Source organism: Strigops habroptila, chromosome 13 (genome assembly GCF_004027225.2).
Source record: "Strigops habroptila isolate Jane chromosome 13, bStrHab1.2.pri, whole genome shotgun sequence".
In the NCBI taxonomy this organism is placed as follows: Eukaryota; Metazoa; Chordata; class Aves; order Psittaciformes; family Psittacidae; genus Strigops; species Strigops habroptila.
The window spans coordinates 1,728,191-1,752,801 of record NC_044289.2 but is presented as its reverse complement, the minus strand read 5'-3'; the positions used below and the strand labels follow the sequence as shown (position 1 = coordinate 1,752,801).

Sequence of the window (24,611 nt, the reverse complement as noted above, 5' to 3'; positions counted from 1 at the left end):
ACATCATCCGGGTGACTGGTGCCTTGTACAAGCCCTTTGAAGGGGATATGGCCCAGCCCTTGGCAGCACCCAGTGCACCACAGCTTCACTGCAGCCTGGGCACATGCTGGGGCCACGGGGTAATGTCCTCATGCACAACCTGCCCAACTGCCCGCTGCTCCACAGGTCACCTCTTTTCCCTCCCTCTCCTTTCATCTTCCCTTGCACTGGCTCTTGCGTTTGCCAAACCACCCTGCGAGATGCTTGAATTCCCAAACGGAATGGCAAAGCCAGGAGGAAAAGAGGCACGTAGCTCTCTGGCGGGCTGCTGAGCTCCCAGCAGGGGCTGGCAAGGGCCAGGGGAAGGCAGGACAGTGCGGCAGGAGCAGGAGTGGAAGCTGGGGCTGCGCTGTCCCCTGCCTGTCACCAGGGACCTCAGGGGACTCCTGCTCCCTCTCCACTTCATCCTGTCCTCGTGGCACCACAACCTGTGGCTCAGCCCAGCTCCCCGGTCAATCCAGCCCTCTGGAGCACATCTGCCCTGCGGCAGCCATGGACGTGACCACTGAGCCTGGCTCCCTGCAGAGCCCCTCCTGGGCCCCGGCCTGGGCAGGAGCAGGGCAGGGGCGCCGGCAGGTACCTGGGGTCTGGAAGTTGAGGGCCACGAGCTGGCTGCCACAGATCCACATGGGCAGCGGGTCGTAGTTGGAGGAGTCGAGGCGCTGGCCCTTGGGGTAGATGCGGGAGAGCTGCAGGCGGTTGTACTGCAGGAACTTCTTGCCTTTGATCTTGTTGACGTACTTCTCCGCCTTGGTCTCGGGGAAGGAGGACATGTCTCGGTAACAGGCCCTCTCCGTGCCAATCTCTGGGAGGAAACAGTGCAGCGTAAGCCAGGAGCACATTCCCTTTCCAAACACTTCAACCATCCCAGGCCCCTTCCTAACACCATCCCGTGGCTCAGCACCATCAGGCTGTGCAGACCCTGCTCTGCCCCGGCAGGTGTTTGCCAAGAGCCCAACGCAATGGCTGAGGCATCAAAGCCAACCTCACTGATGGGGCATGATGCTCCCCAGCCTCAGCCTCAGCAGCTGCTCTGGATGGTGACAGACCCCAGCAACAGAGGGATGGGGACAGGAACTTCCACCCTCTAGAGAAGGACATTTCCAGAGCTCCAGCGTAAACTGGCTCCAGCTTGCTCTGGACACCACACTGTGGGTCTGTAACGCCTTGATGGCCACCTGCAGTGGCCACCAGGCCAGCAGATGCTCACTCTCTTCATCAAAGGGCACAGGCCGGCAATAGACCACCAGCTCCGAAAGCTCCAGGGCAATCTTCTTCCTCCTCTCCATCATCTTCCCTTCGGAGAGCTGCCAAGAGAGGGAGAGCAAGGTGTCAGGGCCAGGGGGAGCAGCGGCGGTGGGTAACCCAGCTCACCAGCTGCGGTCGAGGGCAGCACTGGCTGCTCCTGCCCATGCTCCGGGAACCACGAGCAGGTCTGCTGGGGGAACACCACAGCAGCACCTCTCGTGGGTCCCACCTCCCCCCTGGAGCAGGATGGGCAGCGGAACCAGCAGCTGAGCCTTGCCACCCTCACAGATGGAGATCCCGACCTCCCGAGGCTCCAGCACCCTCCCAATGGACCAATCTTCCCAGATGTCCAGCCTGAACCTCTCAACCCACAATGTGTGGCCTCCAACCCTTGCTCTATTGCCTAAGGTTACTCTGGCTTTACCATCTTTGTAACTGCTGTGACACCACAGGCTGCCGTCCCACCAGCCCTCAGCAGCTCCTCTTGGGAAGCCCAAGCCTGGGAAGGAGATGCCCCTGCCCTGTGCAGGGCTCTGCGCTCACCCGTGCGTCAGCCGTCTGCGCTGCCTCCCGGATCTTCTTCACCCAGTCCAGCAGGTCCTCGTGCGTGTCGGCTGCCACGTCCAGGGACACGCGCGACACCGAGGCCATGCTGATGGAGAAGACGAAGAGGCGGTTGTTCTTCCCCTCGGGGCGGATGGCTGTGGGCACAGGGAGCAGAGGGCAGTGTCACCTGCAGATGCTGAGCCATGTCCTTCACACCACAGAGGGAGAGAGAGCACGACGGGCTCTCATGGCTGCCCTAGGGCTTCTCAGCTAAGAGGAGAAGCTGCCATTCCTGGTCAATGGAGGCAGCAGATGGAGCCCAGGAAGTGATCGGTGAGGATGAAGAGTGTACCCTGAGTGGGCTGAGAAGCCTTTGTAATGCCCTCTTCCTCCCACACCTGCATCTTCACCACTCTGTGCCCTGAGGTGCTCCGGCGGGAACAGCCACCCAGAGCAAAAGGCCCTCTGGGCTCTGGGGAGCCGAGGGACAGCCAAGAGCTGCAGACCAGACCCAGCACCAGGAGCCCCTGGCAGGGAGATGGACCACACGTATGCGAGGAAGGACCAATCCTTATGGAAATGAGGAGCCTACGAAATTGGCCCGAGCTCCCTTGCTGTGGGGCAGCTGCCCCACAGGTTGAAGGCTCCTTGGCAGGACCTGGGTGCTCCTCAGCTGCACTGGAGCTGCAGGGATGTGCCTGAGCCCCAAAGCGCCTCCTGTGCCAGCAGCAGCAGTGGAGCAGTCACCGCACGGTGAGCACACACCACAGACTGTGCACTTCCAGCAGGCACACGGGTGCCTGCAGGCAGATGGAGGCTGAAGCCCTTTGGCCAGAAGCTCTGCATCCACCATAGGACAGGACCAGGATCCCCCAGCCCTGCGCCCTCGCTGGCACTCACCGATCTGGCAGGAGGGCACGTCCAGGACACCTCCCAGCAGGTCTCCCAGGGGGCTGTTCTCATCAAGCTGCTGCAGGGAAGGAAGCACAGGCAGGATGGTGCTGGGCATGGCACTGGGATGTGCGCACACGTGCTCCTCCCGCCATCCCTCCCTGCTCCGCTCCATGCGAGCTCACCTCCCGCTCGGGCTCCAGGCTGCCGGGACCAGTGATTTCCTCCACGTAGTTGGAGGGGAACCACAGCTGCTTCTTGCCACCGTAATCTCCTCTCCACCTGGAAGAGAGGGACGGGGCAGCCTCAGCACCCACACGGGATCCCAGAGCATCCCGACTGCGGTGGCAGGGGACAGGCAGCTCCTGCGTCATCTGCTTTTAGGTTTGTGAGGCTCTGGGGCTGGGCAGCTTGCCAGCAACCCCCAGATGGACCCACCCTGGAGGGGATACACCTCTGTACGCGGGGTGGCACGAAGGTTTGAGCGTGTCCCAAGGGACAAGGGACGCTCAGGAACCACTCACCAGCCTCCTTCCTGCTTCTCCACGTTCTGGATGATGGCGTTTTTGGTGAAGGTGAGCTCGTCCTCCCGCTGCGCCTTATAGTCAAACAGGGCTTTGACAGCACACTGCAATGAGGAGGGTTCCCGTGAGGCCGGGCAGCAGATGGACACAGGGACAATGAGCCCACTTTGGGATGAGCGACCACCTCCCACCACAGACGTGTTTGTTGGGGGGACCATGAGGCACGCTGTGTGCAGGCAGCATCCAACCCTGCTGCCAGGTCCAGGACCTTGCAGAACAAATCAAGGCCCCCATTTATCCCAAACCAGAGGTCACAGGTCTGGTATGGCTCCACATTGGCACTTTCCTTTGAGCTGGAGCCACTGATGGGGTTAGTTTGGAGGGCTCAGGACAAGAAGCAGCCCAGCCTGGGAACCTGCAGGCTCAGCCTAGAGCGTGTCTCCCTTCATGGTATAGAAATGAGTGTGCAAAACAACACAGCTCTTGGACAACAGAGCTAAATCCTGAGGCCCTGCAGGCTGTTTCACGGCAGGCAGCCGAGAGCATACCTTGAAGGTGGGCATGGGGTTGGCTTCCACGTAGAACCCGGGGTGGCGTCCCTCGTAAAGGGCTCCATAGTCTGGCTCCTGCGGGAGCAAAGGGCAGCAGTTATACCAGGAGAACAGGTCCCCCACCTCGGGGGAGGTAGGGAGAACACCTCAGGGAGGGCACAGACCAAAGATGATGCTGCACACAGCAAGCACACACTTGGGTACCGGGTCAGAGGAGCAGCAAGAAATCTCACTGAAGCCCAGAAGCGTTTCCAACAGGGCATGAAGCCCCGAGAGGTGTGGACGGTGAAGCACAGAGATGGCTCACACAGCAGGGCACCAGCTTGGAACAGACCTGTCCAGCATCCTTCTTCCAATGGCCGCCCACACTCACCGCTGTCCCTATCTTCTCCAGCGTCTCCTCATTGATGGGATACCTCAGCTTCATCTTGCGGTACAGCGGGTGCTTCTCGTAGTAGCTGATCAAGTCCACCAGGCTCTCGAACTCGGAGTTGCCGAGCAGCACGGTCTGGCCCTCCTGCTGCACCCGGCAGTGCTTGATCTTCCCCTCCGCCCTGGCAGGAGCGAAGGAGAGAGGAGCCACTTGGCATCTGGCAGGAGAAGGTCTCTGCCAAGGTAAAGCCACGCGAGCAAAAGGAGCACAGCCATGTCCCAGCAGGGGATGGGAGGAGGAGCAGGGTCCTGAAGGCTCTCAGGGGGCTGTAGGACCTATCCAGGGCCATCAGGAGTGAGAAGAGCTCTGGGAGGGCTCATGTCAGGGTCACGGCCCCTCTCCTGCTCTCTCGCACACTGCAGCATCCCAGCTCCAGCTCCTGCACCCACCACCATGGACACGCCAGGAACCCAGGACCTGCACCACCACCACGGACACACCTGAAGGAGATGGCGTAGGAGCTGGGCTCGCTCCTCTTGCGCACCAGGAAGGCTCCATCCCGCGGCACCCGCATCAGCATGTGCTCGGCTTGCGCCCGTGTGAGGTTGGCGTGGTACCACCTTTCAGGAGAGACACGTCACTGAGCACAGGTCCCCACACGTCCAGCTCACCCCACACCTCTGCCGTGCCACGTGGTTTCCCCTCAGCCCCTAAAAGGCTGCCTGAATCCTCAAAAGGAGGACAGAGAGATCATGATGTACATGACACTGAACAGGGCTGTCTTCTTTCTGGGGCAGGCAGGAACAGAGCCCTTTGGTGATGCACAGCACGGGTGAGGGCATCCCAACCAAGCCCAGTACCTCCTTGCTTTGCACTGAGCTTCCACCACAATCAGCTCCATGAAAAACAGAGCTGGCCAGCATGGCTGCTGCGACACAGAGAGCTCCACGGGGAGCAAGAGGGGACCAGAGAGCCCCAGCAAGGAAGGAATGGCTGATCTGGGAGGGTGTCCCAAGGGGTCCTGGCTGCCCAGTGGACACGACCCACCCCAGACCCACACTCACTCTTTGCTCTCATGAGCATTGGTCTGTGGCACTGGCTCCGTCAGCCTCATCTCAAACTCGTTGCACCTCAGCGGCACCTCCTGGTAGTGGGTGATGAGGTCGTAGAGGCTGTCGAACACCAGGTTGTCCGTCAGGAAGAACTTGGGGCTGCCGGCATCCTGCCGCGAGTGGATGCGGCAGTGCTGCACCTTCCCGTTGCGCCTGCGCGAGAGGGAGAACCAGGGTCCTCTGTGGAGATTCTGCACCAGCCTCAGGCACAGCTCCAGCCTGGACACGGCATTCCTGCCCCACCAGAGACCCGTCATGGAAGGGTCCCAAAGGACTTGACCCTTCCGCACTGGGACAATTTGCTGACAGGATGCTGGGGCACAGAAAAAGGGGAGGAATCTGTGTGTGGAGCACTGGGGAACAGGAGCCCACCGCTGCAGACAGACAGGGACCAGACGAAACCACTCCAGCAGCACACGGAGCAGCGGGCCGGCGCTGGGGCCTCACCAGAAGGACAGGGTGTAGTCTCCAACGAAGGTCTCGCTCTCCCTGACGAGGAAGGAGCCATCGGGGGCGCCGGTCTCGATGCAGTACTCGGTGAGCAGCCGCTCCGCGATGTGCCGCCCGTCCCGGCCCGCTCCCAGCTTCCCGTGGAACCACTTCTCCGTGGAGTGAAGCTCCGTGCTGTTGCTCACCTGCAGGGAACCCACCGCCCTGAGGCAGGCTCTGGTGCCACGCTCTGTGCAGGGGTCTTCCCACCAGGACGTTCAGCAGCAGCTCCCACCCTTCCCACCACAGGATCTACCTCCCCCTGCGGGCAGTTGGCTGTGCTCAGCCCCTTGGGCCGGCAAGTCATAGAGTCATAAACTCATAGAATGCTTTGGGTTGGAAAGGACCTTAAAGCTCACCCAGCTCCAACCCCCTGCCACGGGCAGGGACACCTTCCACTAGAGCAGGTTGCTCCAAGCCCCTGTGTGCAACCTGGCCTTGAACACTGCCAGGGATGGGGCAGCCACAGCTTCTCTGGGCACCCTGTGCCAGCGCCTCAGCACCCTCACAGGGAAGAACTTCTTTCTTATATTTAACCTAAATCTCCCCTTTTTCAGTTTGGACCCACCACCCCTTGTCCTATCACTACAGTCCCTGATGCAGAGTCCCTCTCCAGCATCCTTGTAGCCTCCTTCAGACACTGGAAGCTGCTCCGAGGTCTCCACGCAGCTTCTCTTCTCCAGGCTGAACAGCCCCAATGTTCTCAGCCTGTCTCCATACGAGAGGTGCTCCAGCCCCTGATCATCCTTGTGGCCTCCTCTGGCCTCGCTCCAACAGCTCCATGTCCTTCTTATGTTGAGGACACCAGAACTGCACACAGTGCTGCAAGGGGGGTCCTTTCTCTGTGGGAATGACTCACCATCACACACAGAGCCCTCACCTCCTTTTGCTCTTCCTCATCCTCGTTTCCTTGGTCACTGGTTGTCTCTCCAGAGTAATAGATCTTGCTGCTGGTCAGGACAAAGTAATGCGGGTTCCACTCCTGCAAGGAAACAAACTCTGGGCAAAGAGGCCCCTGAGGAAGCACCAAGCTGGCCCCCACCACCCATCCAAGGGACCAGCTCTTCGTGATCAGCACAAGCAGTGAGGGGTGATCGGGTTTGCAGAGGACAGTCACCAGCAACACTGATTTCAGAGGAGTCACAGGAGCTCCTAAGACATTGCCCAGATCCAAAGCATGGGTTTATCAGCGTGTGATAGCTCTTACATCCAAAGTGGCTGCAGCTCACACTGCAAACACCCCAGCACGTAGTAAAAGGGGATGACCAAATGGAAAGCAGATCAATGCAAAAAGCAAGCACTCTGCACAGGTTCAGCACGGGGCTATCCCAGATGAGGCTATCAATCAGAGATGGTTATGTGCTTCACCATTGCCCTTCCCTGTTTTCCAAAACTGTGTTTCCTTCACACGTGACTTTGCCTGACAGATCCTCAGTGAAGCAAAGCAGCTGAAGGAGGGGACTGTGAGGAAGCAGATGCACACAGTAAGTGCAGGTTTGGTGCTGTACAGAGCAGAATGCTTGCCGAGGTGTGGGAGGTGTGTAGGCACTTGGTAGGAGGCAGGAAAAGCAGGCCATGGCTAGAACTTACTGCAGCAACAGATAAGAGGCTTTACACAGAGCTGCTGCAGTGCCTCAGCCCAGAGCTCCCTCTAGCTCAGCTTCTGCCTCTAACAAGGGCCAAGAGGAGGTGCCTAAGGGAGAGCACAGGAGAGAGCCAGCACAGAAACCCCCCCAGCCCGCAGGGGCTCCTGAGAAACAGGACAGAGCAGCGCCTCTTCGCTCCTGTGCACCACAGCCCTCCCTTCCAGCACCACGCCGTGCCCTGCGGAGCTACCATGTCACTTATGGAGCCCCCAGAGCGGGACCAGGGCAGAGAGACACGTACATGATTGATGGGGTCCTCCAGGTAGAGGATCCCGTTCTTGATGGAGTTGCTGATGTCGTTCTCTGAGTACATCACGGACGTGGGTAGCTCCTCGTAAGCGCTGCCCTCTGCCAGCTTCTTGTGCTGTGGGACAAGGGGGTGGGTCAGGTACCCGGAGCGGAGCAGGCACCCAAAAAGCAGCGTGGACTGCCTAGTGAACAGCCCTAAAGCTCCAGGTCTGCTGCAGTGGGTTCCTCTAGACTGAAAGGACCAAGGTGAGACCCATGCCACAGAGATCATCAAAGGGCACTGAGGTCCCACCCTTTCTTCCCAGAGGTGGTTCCTGTAGCAGAAACACCAACATCCCCCAAGCTCTCCAGAAGGGCAGCACCCAGCTGCTGAGCTTATTCCTTAGCAGCTCCTCTGAAGCACGAGGGCTCTTTGTCTCCCATTGGTTTTAGCAGCAGGCCTCTGCCTCCAACCCTGCAGTGCCAACAGACCCCTTCCAGAGGTTAGGAGCTGCCCCTGGTTCCACACCAGCACCATTTTGCCCCCATTCTCTCCACTCGCTGGGCATGGGAGTTCACCTTGATGAGAATCTTCCTCCTGAGCTGGTTTGGAGAGGGAAGGCCATCAGCAGAGATATCCACAGGTTTGGTCAAGAGCATGTCCCCAAAGACCTTCTTGAAATTCTGAGCCATGTTCCGCTGCTGAGCAATGCTGCAGTGGTCCTCAATGGACAGAATGACCGGGAAACTGGGAGAAGGAAAAGAGCTGTCGGGACCAGCACGGTGTCCGGATGGAACAAACATCACCTGAGCTCCATTTCAAAAACCTGGCCTCTGTGCCCTCAAGGAGCACTTCGCATCCACTGTGACCTGTGCTGCCTTGAGCATTCAGTGCAACCACCCTGCAGCACAGTGTCCCCCCCACTGCTGGCGATGCACAGGGTGGAGAAGGACTGACACTGCTCGGGTTTACCCAAAGCTGCTTTGCTCCAGCCTTGGCTCTATCCTCTCCTTGCCTTCCTGGTGTCTCTGTTAGGTCCTGGCTGTACTCACTCAGAGGTGACAAAGGCATGTTCCTTGATGGTGACCAGGACATCAGAGAACTTGATCTTGGTGGTTAAGGTGTGCCCATGGTAGATGACTGGCATGCCATCGGGACCATCCCAGCAATCCACTGAAAGAGACCCATGGGAGCATCTTGGTTGGAATACAGGCAGGACACAGACATGAGATGGACTGAAACAAGCACCGCTGGGACCCGCATTGGAACGTAATAAAGCAGGGAGGTGAAAGTCCAGATCTTTCTGGGGAACCAAAAGCTCGGGCACGTACCACCAGCCCCACCAAGCCAACACCGTCAGCCCCTTCAGCACACCACGGTGGCAATGGCACATCAACCAGCAACCAGAGCCTCCCCCGACCACCACCGGGCACCGCGCCGCTGGGCACTCACGTTCGATGCAGCGGCACCCCATGCGCAGGCAGCGCGCGTACGCCTCCAGCGAGGACTCGCTCGAGAACTGGTCCCCCGTCAGGTACCTTCCACGGGAGAGAACACATCAGCAGAGCCACGCGCTCACCACGGGCCGGGGGGGCTGCTGGGACACGGCAGAGCTGCCCCTGCCGCGCGGGGCTGCTGAGAGGGACCTTCCTCTGGACCTGAACCACCCCAGGGAGGGCTCAACTCTGCCCCGGCTGCAAGCACCACACTGAGGTCCTGGCTGCTGGCTCTGGAGATGAGCCTCAAATAGGTATCAGCATCAGTGACACAAAGAGCCCCCTGCAGCAGCCTGAGAGCAGGGTCAGACAAGCTCCTGCAGGCAGACAGGAGCTCTCTGCCGCCTCTCCAGGCCTTTAAATTTGGGCTGCAGTGTTGTCACTGCATCCCATGAATGGGGAGCTCAGCCAGAGCCTGTCTGCAATAAAGCAGTTCCTGCAAGGTGCTTCTAGCAGAAGGAAAATGGCCAATTTCAGCCTGCCAGGATTTTATCACATCTGTCCTAAGAGGCTGTGGAAGGTGATGTTGCTAATGGTAAGGAATGGCGAGAGTGACAGCCCAGGACCTGAACGCACAGCCTGTGCAGATGTGAGGTGCTGACAATGTCTGAGAAAAACATGGGTGGTTAAATAATAGAGGGAGGAGTGGGGCACCAAGGGGAAGGTCTCTGATGTACTGACCCTGGTTTGGAAAAGTCTGCTTGACCCACCACTGGGATTGGGCAAGATGAGGAGTATCCCGCCCTGGGGAAGGGGAGGCTGGGAGCGGATGGGTGGCGGAGCATCCCCTGGTCCTTACGTGTTGTGTGAGGAGGAGATCCAGTAATGGGAGAGGGGGTTGTTCATGTTCTCCAGACACACCATGTCCAGTTGCGAGTTCCAGATGCTGTTCTCTTTGGAAAACAGGAAGGTGAGAAACTGCTCCGGAAGAAACAGAAGCGTGTTAATGATGCGGAGGAGCCGGGTTTACCTGCACACGCATCTCACCCTCCCTGCCAGCAGCTACCCAGCAGCTGCCCAGCTACCCTAAGGGGCATCAAACCAAGTGCAGCCCCTTTCCTCCTCCAAATGAAGTGCCTGGTGAGCACTCCCAGCTGCACACATCGAGCACATGAAGCCATTCCTTGGCCAACCAGCTCTTGTGCAACAGGGTGACCCACCATGTTCACCTCATAGCAACACAGCTTACAGGAGCTGTGATCCTTCAGGTCTCACCCTGACACGTGAAGAGACAGACAGCAGAGGTGTCACCCAGCGCACTGGGGATGTCACACATACTCCACCCCACTCCATACACGCCAGCGTTCAAGGTGTCTTACTTCATCCAGGGAGAAATAAGGCTCATCGATCTCCCTCAGAGGGTCTCTCAGAAAGTTGAACATGAATTCCTGTACCTGAAGGGTATCTGCAGCCCAGAGCTCCTGCAAAACCCCGAGACACACACAAAAACCAAACCACTTCAGAAAGCATTGCTCAAACCCACGTGCAGCTCATCCAAGCAGAAGCTTTAACCATGAAGGAGGCAGTTTTTAATGCAAGACCAGCTCTGCCAGGAATTGCGCTGTCAGCACAAACGCCGGCTCGCACGCAACTGCGGGATCTGCCCTGTTCCCAAGTGCTCTTCACTTCCTCAATGCCATGCATTTTCCTCTCCAACAGCTCCTCTGCATGCATCTGCCACCCCGCCTCCCTCGGCAGCAAAAGCCAACCCGGCTTCCTTCGGCTTCTCCCCTCCGGATGTCTTTCAGTAGGCCATCACCACGCTGTCTCTCTTTGCTGGGTTTTGCTGTGCTGAACGACCTCGGATCACTTTCAAATGGAAGGGTCAGATCCAAGGGCTGCTCCTCAGGAGCTGCGGAGACCTCCCGAGCAGACAGGATGGACTGTGATGCTTCGGCTGCTCCACACCTTCAGTACCCAGCCGAGGCCATTGGGACTGGGTACATCGCCCTGACCAGCTCCTCCCTCCTGGGACCTCCACTCCTCCCAGACCTTCTGCTCTTGGTCTCTTTGCTGACCAGGGTGCCTGGCTGAGGTTTGCCCTCATGAGCGCTCCCCCCCTGCTCTGCCTCCTGCTCCAGGAATCCCAGAATCCCAGACTGGTTTGTGTTGGGAGGGACCTTAAGGCTCATCCAGTTCCAACCCCCTGCCACGGGCAGGGACACCTTCCACTAGAGCAGGTTGCTCCAAGCCCCTGTGTCCAACCTGGCCTTGAACACTGCCAGGGATGGGGCAGCCACAGCTTCTCTGGGCACCCTGTGCCAGCGCCTCAGCACCCTCACAGGGAAGAGCTTCTGCCTGAAGTCTGCTTAGGGAGGATGTGCTCAGGCTGTGGCCGTGCCACGCAGAGCACCCCACAACCATCACCCCAGCCCCACTGCAAGCCTGCCCTCACGTCCCTACTGATACCAGTGCCCATCCCATTGTCCCTCCCCTGGGCCAGTGCCGGGCTCACCCTCTGGTACTCCAGCAAGAACTTCTGCAGCTCCAGCAGCGACACCCTGAAGTGCTCAGACCTTTCTCCACCCCTGGCAAGCAGAAAGAGAAGGAGAAGCTTCGGTCACTCATGCAGCACATCACAACCAACTGCTCCCAGCACCATGTGAGGTGCCATCTGCAACCACCATGGCGTGTGCAAGCGAGATGTGCCCCGAGCAAGCAGTGCTGCAGGAGCAGAGGGCATGAGCAGAGAGAGACAGGGAGGGCATGGCAGCAAACAGACAGCAGGTGAGATTGTACATTCACACCCCAGTGCCAGGGACTGCTCCAGGAGCAGCCCAGGATTCACACTGCCAAGGGAACGGCAATGCGGAGCACTGGCGAAGGGCAGCAAAAATCATCAGAGGAACTGATCTGTACAAAAAAAATAGGGGCTTGAACAAGAGTGACAATAACTAAATGGGTGCAGGGCAGTGAAGGGGTGATTGTGACAGGACAGACCTACAGGGATCCAGAGGACATGGACTCAAGAAGGCAAGGCAGGGAACTAAGGAGGGAACTGACTGTCGCTGATGATCTCAAAGCACTTGTCCATGAATGTACCAAGCTGCAATGGACAGCCCAGGGCCATGCTGGGGACTAACACCAAAGAAAACAGAAATGAACTGGCAGTGCTGGTCTGCTGAGGTTCCTGCCAGCTCTTTCCTATGGCTATAGGGAAAAAAGCATGGGCAAATCTGTGGACAAGGTCACAGGTCTCACCCTTCAGCTCCTGTGTCTAAATTCAAGCTCTCTGATCACAGCCAAGGGGTGCACAGGGCCGGGATGGGCAGAGCCCTGCCTGGAGGGGAGCACAGCCACAGCCTGCACAGCCCCGGTGTCATGGACAACCTCTGGGAGGTGGCTCCAGGTCTGGGTGCTCCACATAAAGCAAGGGACTGGTTTGGAGGCGGCTGACCTGGGCTGGATCCCGGCCTGGAGGAGGAGAACCCCCACTGACCCGAGCCAAAGTGCCTACAGCAAAGATGCTTAAAACCACAAGCAGCGCGGTGGCAAGAGGGACACAGCATGCCTCATCCCCAGCACGCTGCTGCAGGTACCAGAGCATGTCATGGAGCAGAAAACAGCCCCGTCCCCAGCAAATACAGAGATTTACCCACCTGTCTAGGAACGGGACATCCATCTGCAGAAGAAGAAGCAGAAGCATTAGGTTTGCCCTCAATCCAATGTATGTGAAAGCACAAACTGATGCAGAAGAGCAGAGCAGCATCTAACCTCTCCTCACAGCCGCTGCTCATCCCTGTGCTAACAGCCTAAAGCAAAAAGTTCTTTACTCCCTGTCCTCCCTGGCACAGTTACAACCATGGTCTCTCCCTCCCCTTCCCAGCCCTGGCAAACCCAGCTCTCACCATTTTCTGGGCGCTGAACATGAGGCTGCGGTAGAGCTGCGCGAACTGCCCGTACGTGATGTCCCCGCTCCTCTGCTCCACGTCCTGCAGCAGGAAACCAGAGGTTTGACAGGGCCACGGGCAGCTCCGCATGGCCCCAGGAGTGTCTCCTCCCACCAGGATTCCTGGGGGAAAGGGGAGGAGGAAAAGGCCAAAACCTGGCCAGACTTTGCCTCCTGCCTCTGCACATCTCCATGGGACCCCGTAGTGCCCAGGACATGGGCACATCCTAAACTGAGCCACACGATTCCGCAAGCTCCCCAACCCACATGAAAGCATCACAGTGCTGATAGAAGCATTGCTGCTTACTTGAATAGCTACCAAAGGACCATTTTAACTCATGTTTGCAGAGAGCATCTGGAAGCCTCAAGACCTGAAGCATGTGCTCTCCTTTGGCCTCAGAGTTCCGTGCTGGTGGCCATAGTCACCAGGAGCTGAGCCTTCACTTCTGGGTCAGCAGTGATGCAGTGGGGCTGCAGGACCCGGGGTGCAGGAGGCAGCCAGCAGCCTCCCTGCCCATCCTCCTGCACTTGACCCCACCAGCACAAAGCCCTTGGCCAGGGCCAGGAGCGTGAGGGATGGGGAGGTGGGATGGCGTGAAGGGAAGGTGCTGGCCGCCATCGGGCCAGGGTGCAGCACCCAGTGGGACCTGGCACCTCTTCCGACACCTCCCAGGAAGGGCCGGGAGCCTCTGTGATGTTCAAACAGTGGAGTCCAACCACCAGCGGGCTCTGCTCAAAGGCAGGGACCAGGCTGCCGAGGTCCCCTGTGCCAATGAGGAGAGCAGAGAGGTCACACACTTACCGTGAGTCTCTCCCGCAGGAACCTCATGTTGGGCACCCGGTAGTTGACCTGAGACAGCATGTTCTTCAGATCCTTGGCAGAGATCCTGGCTCAGCAGGGGAAGAAAGGAAACACATTCAGGAGGGCTGGGACAAAGGGATCTCACCCTGGGACCAGGATGCCCAAAGGGGAATCAGCCATGACACACAATGACGGATGTGTGATCCAGAAGGATGCTGGGGTTGGGACCGAAGTCAGAGCAGGAGAACATTTTCCACCCCAGTGAACATCCATGCTGCACGTGGGGAGCAGGGAGAGGTGCTTCCACACCAAAGGGAACTGCAAACACGGCTCCTGCAAGCTCCTAACGCTGCAGGGCAAGTCCCAGCACCCTCAGCCCACTCAAGCTGATGCCACCACGGGCACACAGTGCCTCCTGCTTTACAGGAACGACTGGGGAGGAGCGTTCTTGACCTATCTGTGCCCCAACGTGGATGCTGGGTGACCAAATCTGTTCCAATCCCCACTCCCTGGCCTGCAGAAGGAGCTGGACGTAGGGCAGGCTTTGCAAATGGCTTGGACCCAGATAATTTTATCATAGAAAGAGGGAAAAAGCCATTTTCAGTGTCTAGTCACAGCCACAGCAGTGCCCCATCGCGCCCAGCCGCGCTCCCGCAGCCCCTGCCACACACACCCACGTCCTCCCCAGGGCCCTTCACACCAAACGTGCCAGTTCCCGGACCGGGAAGGGCTCCAGCGCCAACCCCGAGTGGGATCCTGAGCCTTGGCATGCAGAGATGGGCAGCAAGGAGCCCTGGGCTCCTTGTTCCCCTCTGGGCAATGGCCCTGCAGCGAGGGAAAACAGGAATGTCTCCCATTTGCAGGACCTAAGTGAGAGGTCTCTGTGCCACCATCTTCCGGCAGCTCCTGCCTTAAAAACAAGCCCTTGGAGCCCGCCACAGCAATCATAGATGCTGCATTTGCTGCCACTGAGCATGTGAGGGCTCAGAAACGTGCAGGATGCTCCCTCATCACAAGTGTTGGGCAGGTCTGACCCTGGAAACCCAAATACAAACATGTCAGGGAAGGGGAAGATGTCCTGGGCAGGGGTTTAACCCAGGCACACGCTGTCATCTGCAGCGATGAACTGCATCTCTTCCACTCTTCCCTGGCACGAGGATGATCTCAAAGGACACAAAGGATGGAGAGACCCCCAAGGAGGAGGCTGGTGTCAGGCACTGCAGCGACCAGGGCCCCGCAGCCGGCAGCACACAGAGAGCCCTTGTTTGTGGGCTCTGAGCCGCGGGGCACCGGGAAGCAGCACGGCCAGAGCAGGACCTGGCCCAGCTCCCATCCTGTGCCATGGCCAGCACCATGCAGGCAGCGTCCTGCCGCTGACTGGGACGGGCAAACCCCAGAGTGCTGGCAAACGGCACCAGCCTCCCCTTCGTGTGAGCTGCAGAGCCAGTGCCACAGCTCCAGGCACGAGCAGCAGCTCTGCTGTGCCCCCCCTTTGCTTCCACCTCCCCAGGGGGTCAGGGTGAGTGTCCTGGGGAGGGGAACCTGCCCCTTCCCTTCTCCAGCACAGCCGGTATCCATGGCCATGTGCAGAGGGCTGAGCAACCCAGGATGGGGAAACTAACTGCGGGGTCCTGGTCACAGGAGAGGACAGCGGGGTGATGCTGAGGGGAGCGAGCCAGGAGCGCAGTGAGATGCCACCACTGATGTGTGTCAAGGACCACAGCATGTGACAGCTCAGGTGGGACCCCTGATGGGATCCACTGTCCTCAGGGCCACCCAGCAGCAATGTCCCCTTGCGAGAGGCTGACACTGCAAAACAGCTCCTGGAAAAGGAGCTCTGGGAGATGCACTGGACCCAGCGTCCGGCTCTGGTGATGCTGGGCTGTGACCCAGGGAGCAGTTGGACCGAGGCACTGCTCATCATGGTGTGATGGCACCAGGAGGAGCGAGAGCAAACCCTGTACAAGCTGTGACCAGCATTTCCCTCTCTGCCTCAGTAGGAGGATGGCGGATGGAAGGATTTTATTGACTGGGTGTTGTTAACGATGTTTGAGTGCTGCAGACCTTGGACAAACAGCCTGGTGGTATTTTGAGACTAAAAAGTGAAAAACAAATGAATAAGCTCATTTTTTCTACGGAAGTTTTTGAAGGTTTCATGACAAACAGGCCAAAGGACTGATCCAGTCCTCACACAGGGAATGGAAACAGCCTCCGGTGCTGTAACGCTGCTCCCAGCACAGGCAGCCCTCCTAGCCAGAGGTGAACAGTCTCCTCCGTAGCAGTGAGGAAAACCCCAGCATCCTGTTATCCTGCTCTTTCCACCTCACCTCCCTTGGAAAAACAAACACCCATAGGCCCAGCAGCCAGTGAAAACAGCCCACAGCTGCCGGCATGCGGGAAGGGACGTGAGGCACCCAGCCGGGAACGGCGGGAGGAAAGGGCTCCAGCACCAGGAATGATCCCTGCCAAATCCTGCCCGTCCCGGGAAGGACCGGGGTGGTTTGGGAAAGAAGCGGTGTTTTAAAAGAACCACAACTCACTCTTCTCTTTTCAACCCCATTTCCAGGCTGAGAAGCAACGGCAGAGCCCAGTGACACCAAAGTTAATGCAGCAACGTCTCAAAGGGCAAAGATTTCATCCAGGAGATGTACGTGCCCTGTAACTGCTGCCTCCACTCTGCAGACAGCACAGGGATGAGTGTAAAATGGGGAGACCCCACATTTACCTGCATTCCCCCCCCGTTCTGCTCCTTTTGCTGCCTGGGCTGGAGCAGCAGCTTTTCCAATGAAGCGGTTTGCATTGAAGCTTCTCCCCTTGGTGGACAGGTAAGGAGTATATTGTACTTTGTTGCCTTAATTCTAGATGCTAATAGATGCTATTAATTAAAACAAGAGAGATGCAACAGGCTGGCTTTCAGCTCTGCCAAACCAGCCTCAACGATCAGAGGGATGGAGCAGCTCTCCTATAAGGAGAGGCCAAGAGAGGTGGGCTTGTCCAGCCTGGAGAAGAGAAGACTCTGGGGAGACCTTATTGTGGCCTTTCAGTTCTTAAAAGGGGCCTACAACAGATAGGGGAAGAGACTTGTTAGCAGGACCTGTTGCTGCAGGACAAGGGGTGATGGGTTTAAACTAAAAGAGGGAGATTCAGGCTGGATGTGAGGAAGAAACTCTTTATAATGAGGGTGGTAAAACACTGGCACAGGTTGCCCAGCGATGTGTGAGCCATGTGTCCAGCACCGCCCCTCGGAGCAGGACTGGAGGAATCCCCCTGCCCCAGGGGAGCACATTAACATGGAGATCAATGCTGAGAGGTTAATGGGCTCAGTTAACATCACAGGGGAAAAGCGTGCCCCAGGCATGAATGGAGGCAAATAACAGCAGCTCAGGACGAGGAGGCTGAAGGGGGAATGCAGCTGGGGAAAGCAGTCGATGCAGCAGCAGAAAACAGCGTGGTGGAACTTGCCTCTCGACGGGGAAAACATAGAATAATAGAACAGCTTGGGTTGAAAGGGACCTTCAAAGCTCATCCAGTCCAACCCCCTGCAATGAGCAGGGACATCTTGCCCCTTCCCTTAAGTCCTTGTGATGGATCATGAGCCAATTCCCCTCCCTTACTTCCTCATGACGGGTTGAAGCATGACATTTCGCCCTTAGGGCATCACTAAGAACCCCACAAGTAGTGGCCCTGCTGCAGCCCATCAGCCTAGCAGCCAAGCAGTGGGATGATCCGTGGTCTCATGGACCTCAGAGAAGAATAATAAAGCAAACAGGGTGGAGAGTAACAAACACAACCCGGTTGAGCCCTGACGGGGCGGCAAGAGCTGCCTGTTGGCTCCTCAGTGTCTGCGTCCTTGGGTGATGCCAGCTGGGGGTGAGGTGTTTCACAGTGTCCCAAAGCAAAGGCTGGGGTTTCAAGCCAAAGATGAACCCTTCCAGCTCAAACCCTCCGTGCAGAGGCTGTTCTCTCTCTTCTTACCTGTCCTCCCGGTTGCGATCCAGGGAGTAGAACTGCTTCCGGAGCCACCTAAAGGGAAAGGCACAGACACACACACTTAGCCCCGGCTCCTCCGCCTCACCTGGTTCACTGCTCTCTCTGGAAGTTCTCAATGCCACTCAACCCACTCCCACAGCCCTCCTCACCACCACAGAACGTGGCTCTGCTCCCCTTCAGGGACAGCCTACCCCATCTCCTGCAGGCAACCTGCCTCTGCCCAAATGTGAGCCCACAGACCAGACAAAACCCAAAGGTGTTCTCTTCTGCAGGCCTCTGCACTGAACTGCTGAGGATCAAACAGGCTGAACACACATAAATGCATCTGTTTTGTGGTGAAGCTCCTTTTCCCTGCATGCATGTGAGATCAAACTCTGGCCATAGATGATGCAGCCCATCAGGTCAGTGGGATGGAGCCTCTGGAGCGCAGAGGCAGGAGTGCCAGGTCAGCGTGGCTCCAAGAGGGAATGTGGTGCTGGCACCATGGTCACCTTTTTCTGTCAAACAAGGACAGAAAAGGGGAAAAAAGAAAAGGAAACAAGTGGAGGACAAGGACAAGTTCCTCACCTTTCAATCTGCAGGGGGGTGGCAGCCCTTAGGGTGTCAGCCACCAGCCAGTTCAGCCCCTTGATCCACATATTGACCTCGTCCTCAGAAGTGGCTGTGAAAAGTGCACAGGAGAGTTGGGAAGAAGGGACATAGAAGCTGATCACCAACCCAAACCTCTTGGACTATCCCCAGCACCTTATATCCCCTATTCCTTCCTTCATCCCCTTCTGATAACAGCTCCCTCCCATGCAGATGCTCTAGCCGGCTCCTCTCCCTGCCGAGTTCCTGCTCTGCTCCCCTGGGATGTCCATGGCTGCTGGGCCCCATCCCCTGCACATCATGCTCTCTCCTCCCTGCAGTTCCCCAGAGCTGGAGGTTGTCTTTGTCCCCAGGCACGGGGCCAGCACCTGCTTGGGAATGCGCCAGCTCCTCCGTAACCTCCATCTCAGCAGCTCCACCCCTTTAAGGGCAGAAGTGCTGTCCCTGTCCCTCTGCCCCATAGTACTAGCCACAAGGCAGATTTGCCATGGACCATGGACGTTAAGGAGTCAACATCACTGCCTCCATCAGTGCTGGTCTACGTGGGTTCAAACAGGACACAAGACTGCGTGCTCATAGCAGAGAAAGGGGTCATCTGTCAGCCGAACTGCCACCAGCCTGTCCTCTGTCTGAACAGGAGGAGCCTCAACAGCATAAACCTCCCCTCTTTCAGTAGCAAAACATAAGGCTGGTGCCCCAAGTCCAGTTTAAGTCAAGAGATGAGGCACTGAGGAGAGCTGAGACCAACACACTGGAGGTACCAAGGCTTCGTGAGTCACCAGCATTGGTTGGTTGCTCAAAGCAGGGGTGAGATTTTACCACTTCCTGTGTGGGGCTGATGGACACCAACGTGCCCAGCTGAGACAAAACACTCTATCTCAAGCATACCTTTGAACGAGGAGCTTCAGTTCACCCAGCTTCTGGGTTTACTGGGTGAATTACCTGACTTAACTCAGGGTTGCACGTGCACCCTTCAGATAACCAGTGTCACCTTCCTCCAAAGACATCTCCTTGATTGGTGAAGAGAGCATCAGCCCAGGGATACGTTCCAGCTCACTTGTGGAAGGATGCATCCAAGTCTGGGTGCTGTGGTGGCGAGGTGCCTGCCCACCCCTGCCCTGGCACAGCCCCAGGCACGAGTGCTTTACCTTGCAAGCTGAGGGTCTTCAGCCGGAATTCTGTGCCATAGAGGACAACGAAGCAGTGAGAGTGGTCTGGTCGGAAACATGGATCCTCCTGGTACCGGTCAAAGTCACGCGAGTTCCTTCCTGGACGAATCTCTTTGATTTCACGAATATCCACTAACAGAAAGGGAAAATAGAAAGGAGTTCAGCGAATAGCTTGAAATTTCCATGAGGATAGAGAGGAAGAGCAATCATAAAGCGGTTTCAGTCATCTGAAGAGCTGGATGACCACTCCTTACATGACAGCAGACCCTGCGGCACTGGGGTACCAGGCACTGGTGTGCTTCCTGGCTGTGCTGGAAGGCAGGGGTGGGACGGCGGCCCCGGCCCAGGCAGAGCTCCCAGATGTCTGAGGACACCAGGCAGGTGCTGGGGATGGTGCCTTGTAGAGGTACTCACTGCATGAAGGCAACAAGTGCCCGTCACAGCAGCCTCCCAGGAGTCCTCTCCTGCTGACAGGACACGCTGAGGAGGCACCCAAAGCTCTGGCCCAGCAGCTCAGCACAGCCAGCGGTGCCCAGAGAACCTGCCCGCACTGCTCACCCTGACAAGCCCTTCAGGAGCCCCAGCTCGGTCCTCAGCCTGTCACAGCTATTTACCCCAAGAGCAGTGGGGTACCTCACCCGTGGCAGCCCCAGGCTCCGTGAGCAGAGGGCAGCGTTACCGCTGCTACTGAGGTGCTGGAGCAGGGCCAGAGAAGGGCAATGGAGCTGGTGCAGGGCCTGGAGCACAAGTGTGATGAGGAACGGCTGAGGGACCTGGGGGGTTTAGTCTGGAGAAGAGAAGGCTCAGGGGGGACCTTATCGCTCTCTCCAACTGCCTGACAGGAGGATGGAGCCAGGAGGGGGCTGGTCTCTGCTCCCAAGGAATGAGGGATGGGGCAAGAGGAAACAGCCTCAAGCTGCCCCAGGGGAGGTTTAGATGGAGCTGAGGAACAATTCCTTCCCCAAAGGGTGCTCAGGCATTGGAACAGGCTGCCCAGGGCAGTGCTGGAGTCACCGTCCCCAGGGGTGTTCACACACCATGTAGCCGAGGCCCTCAGTGCCATGGGTTAGTGGTGGCCTTGGCAGTGCTGGGGAATGGTTGGACTTGATGATCTTAAAGGTCTTTTCCAACCTGGTTGATTCGATGATTCCATGACTCTATACTGTGAGCTCTTTTGCCCTTTAGCTTCACACCTCACGCTTTCCTCTTCCTCCACTCAATGCACATCTGCAAACCACACACTATTTGCCCTTCAAGACCGCAACTCTTTTTTTTTCCCTTCTTACAGAAAGCTTTTCTAGAGAGATGAACCCTGTGAGGCACAGCCTCCTGCCCCGCTACATGAGATCCTCTTTGCAGCTACCACCTTACAAACACCATAGATTCAAGATCCACTCCTCTCCAAATTCAAGTTATACACTGAAACTTGAGTTGATTCTTGGTTTAAGCAACCTCATGGTGTCCCTGCCTCCCCCATCTCCACTTTCACCCTAAGTTACGTCTCCATTATCAGGCATCCCCCCCTGCACTGTTGGCATCCCCCCAGCTCCCCTGAGCACCACCCAGGGCAGTCCCTGCCTTCAGACACATGCCATCTTCACCAAGGAAACTCCATCCTCCCCAGCCAAAGCAGGGTGAAGTGTTCATCACCTCTGGGTGCTGTTCAGAATGCCCCAGAACAAAGCTCAGTGCAAGGATCAACCAAGCCCAAGAGATCCAGTTGTGGTGGATCTGCCACAGCTCTGGAGCGGATTCAACTGCAACAACACCCTCTCCCCGTGCTTCCAGGCAGGATCCCCCTCCCCACCTCACTGCCAAACACCTTCCAGAGAGAAAACATGCAGGAAAGCAGGAAAAGAGCCACAGCTCTGGAGCTCACGTGAATTACAGACACCACCAGGGAGAGCTGGTATCAACAGCCTCAACACATGCAAGGTGCTGGTCAGAACAAGAGCCGAGGGAGGCGGGACAACAGCTCAGAGCTCCCACCTCTCAGTTTTGTACCATACACGAGTCCCATGGACTTTATTTTGGGTTTAAATGGCTTCTTCCTGAAGCTGTGGCAGCAGCAGAGGGGCTGTTGTTGGGGGGCAAGCCCAGACTGCAGAGGAAAGCTCAGACAGTTGCATCTCTTGCTCGATGGGCGATGGCAAGGAACCAGGCCATGAAGTGGGTCATTCGGCTGGACAGGGCTGGGGCTGGTGGTTCCAGGGAGCTGTGCTTCTTATCCTCATGCACATCCATAATGTCAGCATGCTTCCTCCATGGAATGGCTGAAGAGGGCAAGATGAACTGCAAGCAACCAAGCCATGGGCAAACAAACCCCCCCCCGCAGTGCCCACCAGAGAGAACCACAGAATCAGCAAGGTTGGAAAAGATCTTTAAGCTCATCAAGTCCAACCGTTCCCAGCACTGCCAAGGCCACCACTAACCCATGGCACTGAGGGCTGCATCACACGATGTGTGAATGCTTCCAGGGTCAGGATGGTGGCTAGGGCAGGGCACGCAGCACCACCATCACACCAGGCTGCAGGGACACAGGGACAGCATCACTCTGAGGACATTCCTTCAGCTTTAGGGCTGGTGTCCCACCTCAGCAGCACCCCCACTGGGCTAGCACAAGGGTGACCAAGCATAAGGCAGCAGTCTGACCGTCAGGGACAGCCCAGGGAGGTGAGAGCTGTCAGGCAGGTCCAGGCAGGGGGAACCCAGGCTGGGGCTGGTGAGGAGCAGAGCCGCCTGGCTCCACGTGTGGGTGCTGAATCCGATGGTGCAGCTACAGCATCACCCTGGCAGCTCCTGCTGGGGCTCATGGAGAAGAGGAGCAGGGAACTCTAACCAGCAACCTCGGAGCTGTGCTCCGCTGCAAAGGGCAGTGGTGAGCACGATGGAGCTTTGGACGTCAAGTGAGGAGAAGAAGCTGAAGAGACGCTGGTAAGGGAGAATGTCCCCAGAGGAAATTCTGGGAAAGGACTCTGATTGCCATCAAACAAAGAGAAAACAACCACAGCTACAAGAAAAAACCCAACCCAACCCCAAGAATCTTTGCTTCCTGGAAAAATAGTTCCTTAAATGCTCGGGGGAATCAAATAACAACATTTCTGAGTCACGTTTCCAAAGCAGATGATGCTTCTGAGCAATGCAGGAGGGAGATTACTGCAAACCTGGCATGTAATTCATCCCAATTAAACTCCACTTACCACGCTCGCCTTCCACTCCCATGTGCTGCCGTTTAACACGAGGCAGAAACAGGACCTGCTCATCACCCACAGCAGCACTGAGCTGCAGCACGGGATGCTGCTCGCTCCAGACAAGCACCACAGCAGCCAGACACAGGGCCTGACTCTGGGGAGACTCACAGGCCCCACATGAGGAATGCGGGATCCTCTCCTGATGGGATACACCGTGCAGCACCATGGGCGTGCATCTGGAGATGATGGCAACCTGGCACAGAACTTATCCAGACTGATCACTGTAATAACCTGATGTAGTTGAAGATGTCTCTGCTCATCGCAGGGGGTTGGACTAGATGAGCTTTGAAGGTCCCTTCCCACCCAAACTATTCTATGATAACCCTCCCAAGCTCATCAACTTGGGGCAAGAACACAGCAAGACCCAGTTCCTTGGGGCTGCAAAAGGAGGACAGACAAGCTTTCAGGAAGCAAGGGGTGTGACTCCTTAAGGCATCACCTACCCTTTGGGAATGAGCTGGCTGGAAGTTCAAACATCAGCATGCCCTGCCGTAACCTGCCCATCGCCTCCATCCCCAGTGACACAGCGTGTTGCTTTGTATCTCAGTTAAGATCGCAGAGCAGGGCTGCAGTCGAATCCCGTCTTTGAAGGATGCAGGGCTCGACCAACGCAGTGGGGAAGAACGGGCATCAGGGTCTTCGTGGTTGTAACTACTGAAGGAAGGTGCCAAAACTGCATACCCAAAATCCATGCAGCAGCAAGAGCCCGGGGCAAGCGAGGCACTCACCAAGGGCAGGGGCAGCCTCAGAGGACCTGACCCAAGGCGGTGGGTGAGAACCCACGAGCCCGCTGCTGCCGGCTCCTCTCATCCTCCCAACGTGCCCGCGCCGAGGCGGCTCAGGGCCGGGTCTGCGCAGCCTCCTCCTGCCGCAGAGCAGCACAGGAGCCTCCCGCACCCACGGCTCGACCGACTCAAACACCTTCTCGTGGCGTGGAAGGAAATGACTCTTGGCAGGAAGCGCAGTGAGCACAAATGCACCACTCACACCAAGCGAGTGCCGAGACACTGCCTCCACCGGCCGCTGCCTCCAGCACCCCTCCGCCAGCCAGCACGTGCAGGGGAAGGAGCGATGAAGCCACCTTGCCATAGCCCAGGTCCTGCTGGGGTGTCAGCTCCGGGGGTGACCCCAGCTCTGCGCAGCACCAGCCAGGTCCCGCTGCCGCCGCGGTGCAAAACCTGCTCCAGTGGGTTCAGCAGCTTGAGCTGAGCTCTGCTCAGCCTCAGCTTTGCTGCCGGCACAAAGGCTGCAGGCAACGGAGGCAGAGCCCACATCCCCATCTGCCCTGCCCTCCCCGGGCCCACACCAACTCCTCTCCATCAGCCCAGTGCCACTCTCCCCATGTTCCCACCACTGTGGCCAGACACATTATTCCAGGCAATAAACCATACTCAACCCATAACTACCTCCACCGCAGCGTGCAAGAGCCCCACGCCAAGCTCAGCCACCTCCTGATGGCAAACAGCAAACCCAGTGCCCAGCAGCCTCCTGCCCTCCCACTTGGGCCACCTTTGTCTATAACCCCCCCAGCCTGTGCCCACCACGGGACCAAATGCCAGGGGCTGCTGATCCCACACACTCAAAACTGCTCACAGTGCCCCATGGCTCTGCAGACCTGCAGGGAGGGTTGTGGGGGGAACCCAGACCCAGCCTTAAGCAGGGGGTGGAAATTCCAAAGGAGAGGGCAGACAAGTGGAGCTGAGCTGGGAGGACAGCAGAGGTTCTCCACGAGCGCAGTGGATGGAGAGCTGCAGAGTCTGACCATGGCTCCATCACTG

At 57.6% G+C, this 24,611-nt stretch overlaps 1 protein-coding gene across 6 annotated transcripts in view; it reads right to left on the bottom strand.

The window, feature by feature from the left end:
• PLCG1 (phospholipase C gamma 1) overlaps positions 1–24,611 on the bottom strand; it is a 44,833-nt gene that overhangs the window by 4,727 nt on the left and 15,495 nt on the right. For 4 of the 6 annotated variants that reach the window (XM_030502782.1, XM_030502783.1, XM_030502784.1 and 1 more), the window contains exons 2-26: positions 19,562–19,714; positions 18,393–18,486; positions 17,811–17,858; positions 13,836–13,920; positions 12,993–13,076; positions 12,744–12,766; positions 11,600–11,672; positions 10,464–10,565; positions 9,944–10,062; positions 9,101–9,186; positions 8,701–8,821; positions 8,227–8,395; positions 7,661–7,783; positions 6,654–6,755; positions 5,732–5,919; positions 5,237–5,437; positions 4,673–4,792; positions 4,173–4,353; positions 3,797–3,874; positions 3,249–3,352; positions 2,910–3,006; positions 2,734–2,803; positions 1,831–1,988; positions 1,250–1,346; positions 620–844 (exon numbers count right to left, since the gene is read on the bottom strand). In XM_030502782.1, the coding sequence (XP_030358642.1) occupies positions 620–844; positions 1,250–1,346; positions 1,831–1,988; positions 2,734–2,803; positions 2,910–3,006; positions 3,249–3,352; positions 3,797–3,874; positions 4,173–4,353; positions 4,673–4,792; positions 5,237–5,437; positions 5,732–5,919; positions 6,654–6,755; positions 7,661–7,783; positions 8,227–8,395; positions 8,701–8,821; positions 9,101–9,186; positions 9,944–10,062; positions 10,464–10,565; positions 11,600–11,672; positions 12,744–12,766; positions 12,993–13,076; positions 13,836–13,920; positions 17,811–17,858; positions 18,393–18,486; positions 19,562–19,714 (2,901 nt within the window). Of the gene's footprint in view, positions 1–619; positions 845–1,249; positions 1,347–1,830; positions 1,989–2,733; positions 2,804–2,909; positions 3,007–3,248; positions 3,353–3,796; positions 3,875–4,172; positions 4,354–4,672; positions 4,793–5,236; positions 5,438–5,731; positions 5,920–6,653; positions 6,756–7,660; positions 7,784–8,226; positions 8,396–8,700; positions 8,822–9,100; positions 9,187–9,943; positions 10,063–10,463; positions 10,566–11,599; positions 11,673–12,743; positions 12,767–12,992; positions 13,077–13,835; positions 13,921–17,810; positions 17,859–18,392; positions 18,487–19,561; positions 19,715–23,276; positions 23,363–24,611 lie in introns of those variants that run through there. The other 2 variants (XM_030502787.1, XM_030502785.1) reach the window with 2 other exon arrangements.